The sequence below is a fragment of the Lissotriton vulgaris genome, chromosome 9 (assembly GCF_964263255.1).
Source record: "Lissotriton vulgaris chromosome 9, aLisVul1.2, whole genome shotgun sequence".
Taxonomy (NCBI): Eukaryota; Metazoa; Chordata; class Amphibia; order Caudata; family Salamandridae; genus Lissotriton; species Lissotriton vulgaris.
The window spans coordinates 488718053-488732564 of NC_141697.1; the positions used below are offsets into that span (position 1 = coordinate 488718053).

Sequence of the window (14512 nt, forward strand, 5' to 3'; positions counted from 1 at the left end):
TTGAACAAGACTGGAGCTACTTCGTGGTCAAGAGGAACCTTTGCCACGTAAGAAACAACTGAAGAGACTGAAGGAAAGGTCTCACCCTTGCTGTGCGTTCTGGGGCTGGCCTGCAGTTTGCTGTTAACAAAGGAAAGGCTGAAGGAACTTTGCTGTGTGCTGTGTCCCCCTGCTTGAAAGGACCTTGCTGTGCTGTGCCCTGAAGTAACTTATCCCCAAGGGCCCGAGGTGAGCTGGTTCCCTGTTGCGTAAAATCAGGAGCACAAAAGATTCCTGGAGAGTCTCAGCGACGCTGTGTGCGTGTGCTTTTGCAGCCTCAACCTTTCGTGAGGATTGTCCTGTTTTCGTGTGTACCGGAATCCAAGTGAGTCTCAGCGACGCTGTGTGCATGTGCTTTGTGCAGCCTGAGACCTTTGTGAGGATTGCCTTGTTAACGTGCACACTGGGAATACGAGTCAGTCTTAGCGTCGGTGTGTGCGTATAGTTGGGGCAGCTTGAGACCTTTGTGAGGATTGCCTTGTTATCATGCACCCGGAGTTAAAGTGAGGCACAGCGATGCTGTGTGCGTGTTCTTCGTGCCGCCTAAGACCTTCGTGAGCAGTTCCCGGTGATCGTGCACCCGAAGCTCAATGGTGTCTCAGCGATGCTGTGCACGTGGGCGCTGTGGCAGATCTTCGTAGCAGTAGCGGCCCGGACCGGCAGCCCCTGAGGAACTGAGCCGCCCGCCCGAGCCCGTTGTTGCCAATTCACAAAGATTGCATTGGAGGCCCAAGTCGCTGCAAGAGGAGAGGAGTGTGAGGTCGCACCCCCCAGGTAACGTGTGTCGACGTCTGGGGTGGGGTGCGGGCTCGGAGGGAGACGCTCTCAGACTCTCTCCTATTTTTGCACCGCGAGCCTCTGCTTCGGCTCGTATCATGGCCAGTACTGTCCAAGGGAGTGGCAGTACCGGGGCTGGAAAGCGGAGCTGCACTTTTTGGTCATACCATACCTGTGTTGGGGGCAACTGTTGAGAGAGGCTAACTCCGAGTCAGCACGAGTGGCGGAGAGACCACCTAAGGCACCGAGATGGGTGCTGGAGTGTATTACGCATTACTTTGCTTCTGCATAATGAAGTACCTGATTGTCGTTTATACATTGCATTATTCCTGCATAACGAACTACCTGATTAGTGTATTACGCATGGCATCATTTCTGCATACCAAACTACCTAATCGTCGTATAACGCATTGCATTGTTTCTGCATAACAAACTACCTGATTAGCGTATTACTCATTGCATTATTCCTGCATAATGAACTACCTCCTGATTAGTGTATTACGGATTGCATTATTTCTGCATAGCGAAGTACCTGGTTGTTGCGTTACACACTGCATTATTTCTTTATTGCAAAGTGCCTGATGTTGCATTACGCATTGCACTATTTTTACATTGTACAGTACTCGATTGTTGCATTACGCATTGCATTACTTTTCCATTGCAAAGTGCCTGAATCTAGCATTACGAACTGCATAAGAGTGTATTAGTGGAATGTTTAGAAGTGCTCATTAATATCACCAGAACTTACAAGGGCTGGCTGGCCGGCCTAACAACCAGCCAGGAGGAATATTACACATACTCATATATTGGATTTATATTGTGTGGTCTTCTAGTATATCTTTTTATATAAACTTTATACTCCTTTTAATAAAACTCATGTGGAGTGCATTTGTGGTGTCATCATTGGGTTGCTGTGAGCATGGTTGCAAATACTTTACACATTTGCCTTGAGGATAAGCCTGGCTGCTCGTGCCAAGCTACCAATGGGGTGAATGGGGCCTATCTCAAAAGGTTTCCTTCCTTTCCCTGACGTTGAGACACAGGTCTCTATTTGGCCTAAGGTACCTACCTCAGCCAACCAGGGATCCTGGGTCTAACAGGGAGCACAAGGAATGGGTAGGGCACCAATAGACCAACTGAGGCTGAAATAAATAAATACAATTGTAAGATATAGAGGTGGCAGAATCAGTGTTGGTGATTGAGGAAGAAGGGAGCAACGCAGAGCTGGTGGGGGTATTGGCAGATATATGAGGGGGACTGTGCTATGCAAAAAGAAAATATATAATGTGCAGAGGAATTAGACACATACACTCACATGGAATGCCAACAACAAAAGAAAAAAGTGGCTCCTTGAATGTGAGAGCAGAAGAACGATACATGTCAAAAAATCATAAGGATGGTAAAGGAGTTAACCTCCAGGGTCACGGGCAAACGGAAGAAGTAGAACGAAAGCAATTGAATAAGAAGCAGGCAATTACAATGACAATAAAGCCAGTAAATGTCTGTCTGTACAGAAGACTTAAAAAATATGTCTAGTTCCCCTTACCCATTAATAACTATCTAGCATCTTTTGTTCATTGCATTTTTCCTGATTTCTCCACATTGGTTTCAGAATTGTATTGCTTTGTGTGCTTGCTTCTGCTTTTGAACTTAACACCCATTTCACTGGGGACTTGGCTGCTTTGTGTACAATATCTGCCAGGGGTTGTGAAGACATACTCATAGAACTGTGTTTTAACCTAATTATATTGTGTTTATTATGTTGATAAGTGTGCCCTCTCCCAAAAGATTAACTCAAGTTCTGACACTAAGTGACAACTGTCACAAAATAATTTTTTTGCAAAAAGATAATTTTCATCTTTAAATTCGTGCCTCAAAGCATATTTTGGTCTTAGTATTAAAAAACCTTTTCATAGAAATTCAATTTTCAGTCTGTTCAAGAGTGACTTCAAACAATGAGGAGAAAAGAGCATGTAAAAACGAATACCTTTATATGAATTAAAATATGACAAATACACACACAGGAACACAAGAGTAAGAACATTTTTCAAGATGATCTAGGAAAAAATATCTCTTTGTCGCTGAACAGTAGAAGTAAAATAACTAGAAGAAAATATATAAAAACATTTTCACCACTCTTAACATTGTGAATACCACATTCCAATATACTGTTTTTAATTTATTAGCATAATGTATACAGTAAATATATATTACATTATTCTTTTCAAATATCTATGGGTCAGTTCTTTGGCAATGTATGTTTTACTTTACATCACTGTATGGTACAGTTGTTCAGTTCAGTTATGCTGTACTTGATTAGTGCAGACAGGAATAATCACCAGCATGATGTAACTTAAGTTCATCTAGTGAATAGCACCATTTTGCCAAAGGTGCCAACTGGGGTTAAAGAAAAGAAAGACTAATAATACAACACATTAGTGCATTTCATAGAATGCAAATATAAAAACTGGTTCTTGTGTTCAATTTTAAACGATAATAAAATACTGCTTTTCCACTGCATGTATAAAGTCCACACTTCTTGGCTTGCCTTTGCCACTGGAAATATCTGACACTAGTCTGAAAGTTAAACGCTGAGATTGACTTCCCTGATTTACATAGTCATCGTGGGTCTTATTTATTTGAAAACAGAGGGTAGTTTAAATTCTGAAAACAATCAGAAACTAGGGCAAGATAATGCTGTAAGGCTTACTGCACAATGGGAACAATGGAAATCCAACAGACGGTTAGTCTTTGAACAATCTTTTTCCTTCCAAATTTCTAGCTGATCTTTCCTCGATCATTCGTCCAATACCAGATGAATTCTTGAGTCACCACAAAATCGTACAAATGTAAAACAATCTATGCATAACAGTGCATAGGTCATATAAAATAGTTTTTGACAATGTCTCTACTTATTACGGACTAGTTTTCAAGGCAAAGTTTTTTTTCATTAGGCTATTTCTACTTATTAGCATAACCTTCTTTTGAGTTGTCTGTGGGTGATTCCAGAGTGCATGAGAAGACCAAGAGTTCTTGTTGTCCCTCCTGTATGGAAATGCTATTCACAGTCCAACTAAAATTTCAATAGGATAAATATTTGATCGCTTAGATCTCAAGTTGCACAAATTCCTCAAAGAGGCCACCTTCAAATTCCCGTAGCATTGTTCTTTTGTCAGAAGTCAGTTTGTCATGATGTACTCCTCGAGAAGGATTTGTCCACGTGCAGCTGCACTTCCCAGACTGTCCTTTTCCATCGTGGACGAAGTTATCACCCTGTAGCAGTGTATGAAAAGTTTTCAAATTCACTCTGGTTAATCATCGGAAGAAGAGTTTCATCAATTGGAGTTAAAACGGGATCTTCTTTGATGAAATCTGGATCAAAATTATTGACATCTTCTTTAGATTTCTGCAAAGAGAAAAAACAGTTACTCACCGAAAAAAAAAAGTTTTATATCAACATGTTTAGCAGTATCTGGAGGTCATTTTGCAGTGCGTGTTGTGTTTCTCTATCAGTACACAAATTCCACTACCAAATTAGAACACAAGAACATTTCCACCCAACAAATACATCACTCATTTATTACACACTTTTTCCAGTAGTCCTTTGTCTTTATTGTCATTGCCATGGGGCAATGTATAGAACTTAGGTGCTTGAGAAGCATTAAAATTTGATAATCTTATTCAGCGATAGTGCATAAATGGAACACATTAGTTTCTTCAGCTTGTGCCACAATCTTTACTGCAAACATTTTTATTGTATTGTGGTCCCCCCCAAACCCCTGGTGGTGTTAAGAGGTATTCATGCTCGAGCAAGGCTCTGTCAATAAAGCAGATTAAAACCCCAAGAGACTGATGCGCCAATCTTACAAAAGAGCCTCCAAAAACAATTGTGAAGCGCTCATAGAACCTGCGGTGCCAGAATCTCTGCTCACAAGAATTACTTGTGTGAATACATTCAGCACACAGTCAAATCAAATTCAGAAGATTGTGCGCAAATATCGGCGTATTCTCAATGTAGGACAGAACAAGATAGACCCCGTATCTTCTTTTTTATGAGGGGCAGGAACTTACGTGATTGTCTTGTCCTCACACGACCAAGAGGTGGTCTTGCCCCTGGACCCACCTCACTCTGGAACATGCCAGCGGTCCAGGGACACTATGTCCTCAAACTAAGCACGCTACAGAGTTGGACATTGGTACCCATAGACCGTGGAGACAAACCAAGCATACCAATTGCAACAGCAAGAGAGTTATTTATCTAATAACATGTCCCTGCTTAAAAAAGTATTTTGATATGAAGACATTCAGGATTAAACAAAGGATTATGGAGCACAAAAGCTCCATTCGGTGTAGAAAACAATCTACTCGATTAACTAGTCACTTCCTCAAATTCAACCATAGGCCTGAGGATATCATTTGGACTATTCTTGAACAGCCGTTCATACCAACACATATTACTGAAGTGGCCAGATTCCTATTCAGAAAAGAACAGCGGTGGCTCTTTAAACTACATAGTGATTCAGAGGGGTTAAATGATGAGATCACGTGGACCCTAGTCTGAGTACTCTATTCTGTTGTTTGGTGTTAGTATTTGCACCCTCAGAAAGCAGAGTTTCTTGCCCCCTGGCCACACTACCCTACCATTCCCTGCCTTTCTTCCGTGCCAGGGTTCCACTCATATAGAGAACTATCCAGAGGTGCTGTTTAAGCATCTTTTAACATATACTACATGACAGTTACATCAGCCTGAGTATATTAACAGGGGTACCATGATGAGCTCTGAGCTCGAGATGTTGTACCATGGTCAGTTGCACTCCTGATGATTACCTGGTCACCTTGGTTTGGAGGGCATACCATGCCGAGACCCATACTGAGGTGTCCCGGACTGTTTATATCAATACCCTTCCAGGTATTTGCAAGCTCTGAGATATAGGACACACTTGCCCTAAGGACACGATAATACACAGTATACGATTAATTACAAACCACACTTTTGGGAATATGCGGCTTGACTGTGTCAGTGTGGGTTTTGCATTTCATTAAACCTGTGGTGTAGCTGGCCCGTTTTCCCTGCATATGCAATACTCGTCAGGGAGAGGCACTCCGTGGGATTTTACATTTACATTTTACAATTACACTGCAAACGAAGCTGGAAAACTACATTTCCCAGACTCACAACACTCTGGGTTAGTCCTTCGGAATCATGCAAGATCTCAGGTCTCAGATTCTTATTTTATTGACTCTTAGTAGAAACACTGATCATGTTTGCCTTCCTTGTGTTTATAATTATGGTAATCTTGGGTATTTGCAAGTCTTCCTAATGCTAGTAACATGGCGATCTCGATGCCCGTATTCGTACTCGTTTTCACGTCTATGGGGAACTACAGTTCCCAGGCCTCCTTGCCTCCTGGGTAGTTCTCTGTGACACCGTCACATGTTAGTGAGTCGCGACCTGGGTCACATGATCTCGGACTCCCAGTTTGGCGCCACTACTACGATCCAACACAGGTGAGGGTCTTTTGTGACCTTGGTTACATGTATTTAAGCTTGCTCCCCTCCTATTCGCTACCGCTGATGATACTCAGTATCGAGCCCAGGGTAGCGACAGACTAGGTAAGCGCAGCTTTTGTCAGTTTGGCCCTCCATTCCGCTTCCCTACTTATCTGTTTAATACCTGTTTTACTGTAAGCGGGGCACCCCTTTTTAGTAATACATTCCATATACTTGACAGGATCCCTAGATAGAACCAGCTTCTAGGATGCGGGCGCCCATTTTTAAGCCCTGTCACTATTGTTTGCTCCAACACTGCTAGGAGCTATTATACGAATTACATCAATATCCCTCAATTGCCACTTTGAATTCTTACTCCCCATGTGATGATTGAGCGTGTCTGACTGCTCATTTCTGAAAACATAAGCAGTGTCCTTGATAAACCCTGACGCAGCTTAAGAAGCCATAGAGGTGGTGCCATGCTGGATTTGATTAATTGCCAAGCCCCCGACACCATCTGAATGTTTGGCTTCATTGCTCACAATATATTCTGTTTGATTATATGTTGTATTTATTAATAGCGCCCACCCCTATCAGTCTCACTTTAAGTGCTTTTCTTGCTTCTAATGTTTTACCTGACCCATACTTTGTGTGATAAATTGAAAAGCACTACTGGAACTCATTTATTAATATTATTATTATTGGTAAGCTTATAAAGTGCACCTCTTACTCCAACCGTAGTGTCCCCGCGCTTGGACAAACTGAACCCCAACAGCCCTCCTCAGCTGCCCCAAATGCGGGCATCCAAACTAGGTGGAACCCGACCACTACATTCCTCCCTGGGGAGAACGGAAGAGCCATGTTTTCAATTTCTTGCAAAACAGAGACTCAGACTCAGTTGTCCTAAGATCCACTGGAAGCTCATTCCAGACCTTAGCTGCCAGGAAGCCAAATTATCTTCCGCCCAGCCGCGCCTTACGCACCCTGGGCACAATCACTCTTGCACTACCCAATGATCTTAAATAACGAGCAGGCTGGTGAGCTTTCAGGAGAGGCCATAAGAAGTGTGGTCCCCTCTCCCCAAGAATCCTGTGACTAAGGTGTGGAGCCTTAAAGGTAACTCTAGCCCGAATAGGAAGCAAATGCAGTACCTTTAGGGCTTCTCCCACCGATGCCCCCCTAGGTATTTTCAGGATGAGCCGGGCTGCAGCATTTTGGACTTTCTGCAGGATGTTCAGATTTATGGCCGCTATCCCCATATACAGGACATTGCAATAGTCAAGGTGAGATGTAACCAACACCTGTACAATCGACCTTTTAGCATTTAGGGGGAGAAAGTCCAAGATCTTACGTATCATCCTTAAAATGCCAAAACACGTCCCAGCCACAGCTGATATTTGCAAGGAGAAGGAGAGACCATCGTCGAACCACACTCCCTTCGGCACTGGACAAGTTCCCAGTGCTTCGGGCCACCGAGGCTGTGTCCAGAGAGAGGGCTGTTTTCCAACCACCATCACCTCTGTCTTCCCCGTGTTTAGCTGGAGACAGCTCAGTCTCATCCAGTCCATAAGTTCCCACAGACAGGTTCTAAAATAGGCAGCTCTTTTGGGTTCCTTCTGTTCCAGAGTCACAACTAGCTGAGTGTCATCAGCATATGACACCAGCTGAATCCCATATTTCAGGACAATGTCTTCAAGTGGGCGCATGTAAATATTAACAAGGGTTGGGCTAAGAGCCGAACCCTGCGGCACCCCCTGGTTTAAAGTACAGATTCTGGAACTGAAAGGATGTTGCAAAACCTGGAAAGAACTATTTGCCAGAAAATTCTTCGCCCAGGTCCACGTGATACCTCCGACCCTCGCCTCTCCTAGCCTTTCCAATAGAAGGCCGCGGGAGACCGTATCGAACACTGCGCTTAGGTCCAGCAGAATCAAGGCCGCAGTCCTACCCTCATCAGCCACAGCCCTCAATACTTCGGTCACCAGCAAGAGAGCGGACTCCGTACCATGCATAGTCCTGAACCAGGACTGGGTATCGTGCAGAACCCGCCTCACTTCCAAAAACTTTGAGAAATGGCCATTCAGATGTTTCTCTGCAATTTTTGCCAGATAAGGAAGAAGAGATATTGGCCTAAAATTTTCAGGAAGAGCAGGGTCCAATGAAGGTTTTTTCAACAGAGGAACCACCATTGCATGTTCCCAATTGCTAGGGACCTGACCGGTTCGAAATGACAGGTTCAATAGCGAGGTGAAGACAGGGGCAATCATTTTCTTTCCCAGCAGCAGAAGTTTTGGAGGGATTGGGTCTAAAGGAGACCCAGATTTTACCACCTCCATCAGTCTGGTAACCTCAACCTCCACCAAACGATGAAGGACAAACATGTCCGCAGGTCCCGGAGTGTCCAAGCTAGTTGCAGGAGCATAACTCCTACTGCTTTCTGGAAAGGTGGAATAGATCTTAGCAATCTTATTAGTCAAAAAGTCAGCAACCTTATTGCAGTAGTCCATAGAGGCAGTGAGCGCAGGTGTCACTTGTTCCAAAGAGGACAGTTGTTTCACTACCTGAAAGATGGCCTTCGTTGATTTTTAGCTAGATCAATTTGCCCAGTATAGTATTCCCTACGCACTTTCCTGATCTGACGATGGTATAGCTTTAAAGCCTCCAGATATTTCTGTCTATTCTCGTCCCTGTAGCTCTTCCTCCATTGGCGCTGAAGATGCTTACAACCACTTTTCATTTGCGCCAAATCTGCCGAAAACCACTTCGCAGAGTCAGAAGTGCGCCCACTTTTACATTGTTTTAACGGAATCAGGGAGTTCACTGCCTCCAACATCCAACTAGATATTACATTATCAGCATTCAGGATGTTGTCCCCCACATCCGGGAGGCTGTCCACCAATGCTCCTGCAAAGTCATCCTGAGTTAATAAAGCCCATTTCCGAACCAATGTCGGTTTTGAGCAGCTACCAGGGAAGGCATGACTAAGCTAAAAGATAGTAAATAGTGGTCTGACCAAGCTACAGGAGTTGGCAGTGAAGCAGCTGTCCCTGCACAGTTAGTAAAAATATTATCCAATGTGTGACCTTTGTTATGCACGGCAGAATAGACAAATTAATTCCGGCCCAAGGCCTGAAGATCAACTGAAAACTCCGCTGATTCTTTACAGCCTTTATTTTCCAGATGCAAATTAAAATCCCCTAATAGGAGAAAATTAGAATAGCGGAGGACATATAAAGGGAGTGTTTCAAGAAGTTCATCAATAAAAACTCTCCCCGGACCAGGGGGTCTATACATGAGTAGTTCAGACACTGAAAAGGTGCAAGAGATGTTCAAACAGAAAAAGCCCGCTTCGCAGCTAGAAAACAAGAGTTTCTCCAATGTAAGCTGAAGATCTCTCCTAAATATAGCCGCAATGCCGCCCCCCTTCTGGCTGATCCTGTCCACTCTCAAAATCGCATATCCTTCGGGTATAGCCTCTAAGATATCAGGGACGGACGCCTCATTAAGCCAGGTTTCAACCAAGAATAATATAGCTGGTTCATGGTCTCTAAGAAGATCGCTGATTTCTAACCTATGTTTACTGAGCGATCTGCAATTCAAGGAGAGACAATACAGAGAGGTGCAGGTTGTTCTAGGCACATCCCTTTTATCCCTGCTTCCTCATCCGATGTCAGACAGAAGCCACAGTGCTCACAATCACTTTGCCTACCCAGCACCCGCATGGAGTGTAGGCAGGTAGCATCTACCCCACATCTGAAGGCCCGCAATACTTCAGCGGTAAACACTCTCCTGATTGTCATAGGGGTAGCAGGGGTCCTGGACGGGCGCAGACGGGCTTGCCTAAGGCGCGCCTGCTGCGCGCATCCGCTGCACGCCCGTTTGTTCATGAGTTAAATAGCGTGAGCGTTGGGAGCACTAGACTGCTCCATCCGCGTCACGATCAGCCCCGGAAGTGAGGAAGGTGAAGAGAGCCAAGTGAGGTATAGCAAAACGCCCTCAGCTACAATCGGCACAAGCCGTGGCGGAACGGGCGGAATGACCTCAAGAGAGCAACTAACCCACTGCCAACCTCGCCCCCTCCCCGCCGGCTACACACAAACCGGTAAGAACCAGCAGAGTTTGTGAATCAAAAATGATTAGAAGCAAAGCAACGCAGTTTAAAACATTGTACAGTGCAGTGGCAGCTTCGGTGAAAAGTTAGCAACAGAGCCACATAACGTAGCGCCAGCGAGAACAGTCAGGACTCACCAATGTCCCTATGTTCTCTATGTTTCTTAAAGGACATGCCATCAAATTCCACTATTTGTTTAATTTGTTTGTAATATTTAACATTGTACATATTAACCATGAGCATAACATTTTTTTATGTCTGAAAGGGTAAAACTGAATTACTTGACTCAAAAGCAGCTCGACATGAAAAAGGTTTTCCTCACACAAGCAATCCATTCAGACTTCAATCAACCAAGCCCTTGCCATTTCAATTAACTGAACCCTTCACATTTAAGTCAATCAAACCATTCACTTTTCTTTTTTAAATTTCTTTTTATTGTTTTCTAACAGTATAAGTAAAAAGAAAAAATAATATTTTTAAGCACAAGCATACATTATTCAACCGTTTAGGGTACATGGAGTTCACATTGTGAAATGCTCAGTGGCAACAGTACACTGGGGCATTCATCCCATAAGGTCATAAATATCAGGAACATCAGTCACCTGTACAGAGGTATAAGGCATTTTAAAGCTTTGCAATCATATATGACACTTCATTCATTTGCATTAATCCACCATTCACATATCAAACAACTCAACATTTCAGATTTCCATCAACCAAACCCTTCACATACCACTCAACCAAACCATTGACATTCCGATCAGCCGAACAATTCGGATGCTGATTAGCAGAATGCTTCCCATTTCTGTCAACCAAACCATTCACTTTTCAAGAAACCAAATCCTTTGCATTTCAATCAACTAACGCTTTCTCATTTCAATCACCCAAACTAGTCAGCCAAACCATTCACATTCCGATCAGCCACACAATTCACATTTCAATCAACCAGACACTTCACATTATAATCATCCAAACCATTCAGATTTTGGTCAATCAAACCATTCCCATTCCAATCAATCAAATAATTAACACTTCAAATTGTCAGATCAGCAAATTACATACAAACCCCCCATGCTAAGCTGGGTGGTTTACTAACTCCTTACTTTAAGCGTTAAAGTTACTATTTAGTAATGTGCCTTGTAATAATGTATTTGCTATGTAGGAAGCTTGATGGGAAGCAGGCAACCATCGTCTGCTTTTATCTGACATAGCAATTACTACCCAGCTTGCCTTCACTTTCTAATGAGTTAGCAATATTGTTTGGTTTAGATCAGTACCTGGTGGAACTTGCTCCTCATCTCAATGGAAACCATAGAATATGACAGCAGTAGAACTGTAGATGAGGCATAATTGATATATTTTGTAAGACATAAGTCAGGAAGTTGAATCCATATCACATTTGAGCAATCGTGTTTATCTGCAACCATGACACTGCTGCAATTACTCAAGTACACAAAAAACTGATGGTTGGAATGCTTGAATTAACCTCAGCCACTGGCAATTACTCAGGGCGCATTCCAGTTCATCATTATTTTGCAGACCATGCCAACTCAGTTTGGACGAAGCCATATGCAAATCAGCCTCGACCCTGCTGCAATAGGAACAGTCCAGCCCAAATTACCTCCCTGAACCATAACACAAGCAACACAGCACCAGTTTTGCACTTATTATGGCTTATCAGTCAGGGATAGTCTTGTTTTTGTGGCACAGGATCCACATACGGAGCATATCTGTCCCACTGGTAAATACTCGGGCCACAACCCTGTCCATGGTTAGTTTACACACCATGTCAGCTCAGTTTGGACCTAGCCATAGGCAAAAATATGTCTTGTACCTGCTCCCCCTTGAGCCATCATTTTTATAATTAAACATGACACTGCTGCAAGTACTGAATTGTTAAACAAACTGATGCTACACCCAGCTGACAAGCCCCTATCAGGGTGAAACCGGTTTTGGGTTGCTTATGTCTGGGTTCTTGAAGGACCTGGCCTGGCCGTTCGGGTAGGACTGTTCCTATTGGAGCAGCGTCAAGACTGTTATGCATATGGCTGGGTCCAAGCTAAGGAGGCACACGGGCAAAAAAAAGATGGACTGGGATACGACCCGAGTAATTAACATTGGCTGAGATAAATTTGGTGGCTGAGTGAATACGGCCCACGTCTGGGAATAGCTACCAAATTTAGGGCATCACACTGAAGTATACAAAAAAGTTATGGGTGGAATGCTTGCATTAGCTACTGGTGACTACCGTTGCAGACACTACAGGGACAATCAACTGGTTGGTTGAAAGATTAGTGGTACCCAACTCTGATGCTCAAGGTCTTAACTAGATGTCTTAACAAAATGGCACTTTCAAAAACATTTCTATTCTATTTTTTTCTAATGAAATATTTGGGGAAATATTATAGCCCCATGAGCTTCAATGAAAAGCACCTAAATAGAACTATTTATTTATTAAATATGCCTTAACAAAGGCACCAACAAATTGTTTTTCCATCATTCTTATCATGCTTAAATGTAGAGCGACCCCATCATATCCCTCTTCCATGAATCCAGTATCATCACACCCATCCCGATTTCCCTTTCGATGAAATAAATGTGTTATACCTCAAGTGTGTTTATTATTAACACTTGAACGGAAGGAACCCCTCCTTCCACTCTCCTATTCCCAGTCTACACAATAACACCCAAACTCTTTTATACGTTTTGGCTGTCTGTTATACAATTAATGTGTTCTACCTAAACTGGTTGAATTTACATTTTTTAGTGACTGTCACCATGGGAATAGTTAATTTTTATTTCGTAAAACTTAATGTAAAGCAAAACAATAATAAGGGTTACATTTAATCAGTTGAGGCAATACCGAATAACTCAAGTCTTTCACCCTTTCACAGCCGACGATATATTAATCACTGGTGCTCAAACCTTGTGCACAGGTATTTTTATAAATTCCTTCTGAAACCCCAAGCCATGAGTCCTCTAGTTAATTTGAACACACAAACACTAATAATAGACAGGTTTTTGGAGAAATGCACCCTCCTGTAAGTCAACTTCAGCCCACAGATGTGCAAAATAAGAATTTCTTCATTGTATGCAGCTCATGCAAACACATGTTGGGCTATTGCTTTGCTGTGCATAGGACAGTCTGTAAAGGAAAGACACGCGTTTTGCCATTCTAAAATTGTGTTGAAGCAAGAGCTGTCAAAGTGGAAGTCGACAGGTCCAATTTGAGTGACAGTCAAGAATTTAGCGGCTCCTATTACACTTTGACATAAAGCTGGTCGTGTTGCTTAAAGCCAGAATGTATGTCTGGCCAGAGCTGTCGTACTAAAGCTACAGCTGTCGTTAGTTCGTGATGAATTTAAGAAAACATAAGTACCTGTCGATCAGCACTGGACACAGTGGTAGAATAAGGAATCAATCGCAGGCATAGGGGCAGATAGAAACGCAAGAAGGCACACAAACACTCAAACGGTAAAACACATAAACGTTAACTTACAATTCTGGGCTTAAAAGGGGGCTCGATTTTCCGCTGGCTCAGAAGATCCCAGTCGATCTGTTGAAAGAACTGATGCTCCTGGATTGCTCTCTCGCCGCCTCGAGACGGACTTCCTAGGCGCTTGCTGGGGTTCTTCTGCATGAACTGCAAAATATAAGAGGATATTATCCTTTGGATGGAGCCAGACAGTTCAGCTTTTCTCACACTTTTCTAGTCTCACTGCTCCATGAGAAAAAAAAACGGATCTATTTTAGATAGCAGTTGTACGGCTATGTTAAAGTCCATCTTAGTTACACATGACAGTGAGCGCATACTAATATTAATTTTAAAAAAGAAATCGATATCTACTTTCTACATGCAGGCAAATAATCCCTTCCTTAACCAAAGGATTCTCACTGGCAGCCTCCACACAAGTCCGTAAGCCCCACCTAAATAAATAACAAGCATTGACAATGCCAATAGCTCTAGCTTACGCGAGGTATGGAGAATTGTCAAGGGACCTAAGTATTGTAATAATTTCTGAGGGGAATCATGGGGCCCCACGAAATTCTACAGAATCCTTTAAGCCCCTAGAGTTACCAATACTTCTGGTATCC

The 14512-nt window shown here is 43.0% G+C and overlaps 1 protein-coding gene across 1 annotated transcript in view; it reads right to left on the reverse strand.

The window, feature by feature from the left end:
• Positions 1-2790: 2790 nt before the first annotated feature.
• The window catches only part of PRKCH (protein kinase C eta), a 773184-nt gene continuing 761462 nt past the window's right edge, over positions 2791-14512 (reverse strand). The window contains exons 13-14 of the mRNA XM_086937948.1: positions 13917-14060; positions 2791-4222 (exon numbers count right to left, since the gene is read on the reverse strand). Coding sequence (XP_086794074.1) covers positions 4085-4222; positions 13917-14060 — 282 coding nt within the window. The 3' untranslated portion in view covers positions 2791-4084. The remainder of the gene's footprint in view (positions 4223-13916; positions 14061-14512) is intronic.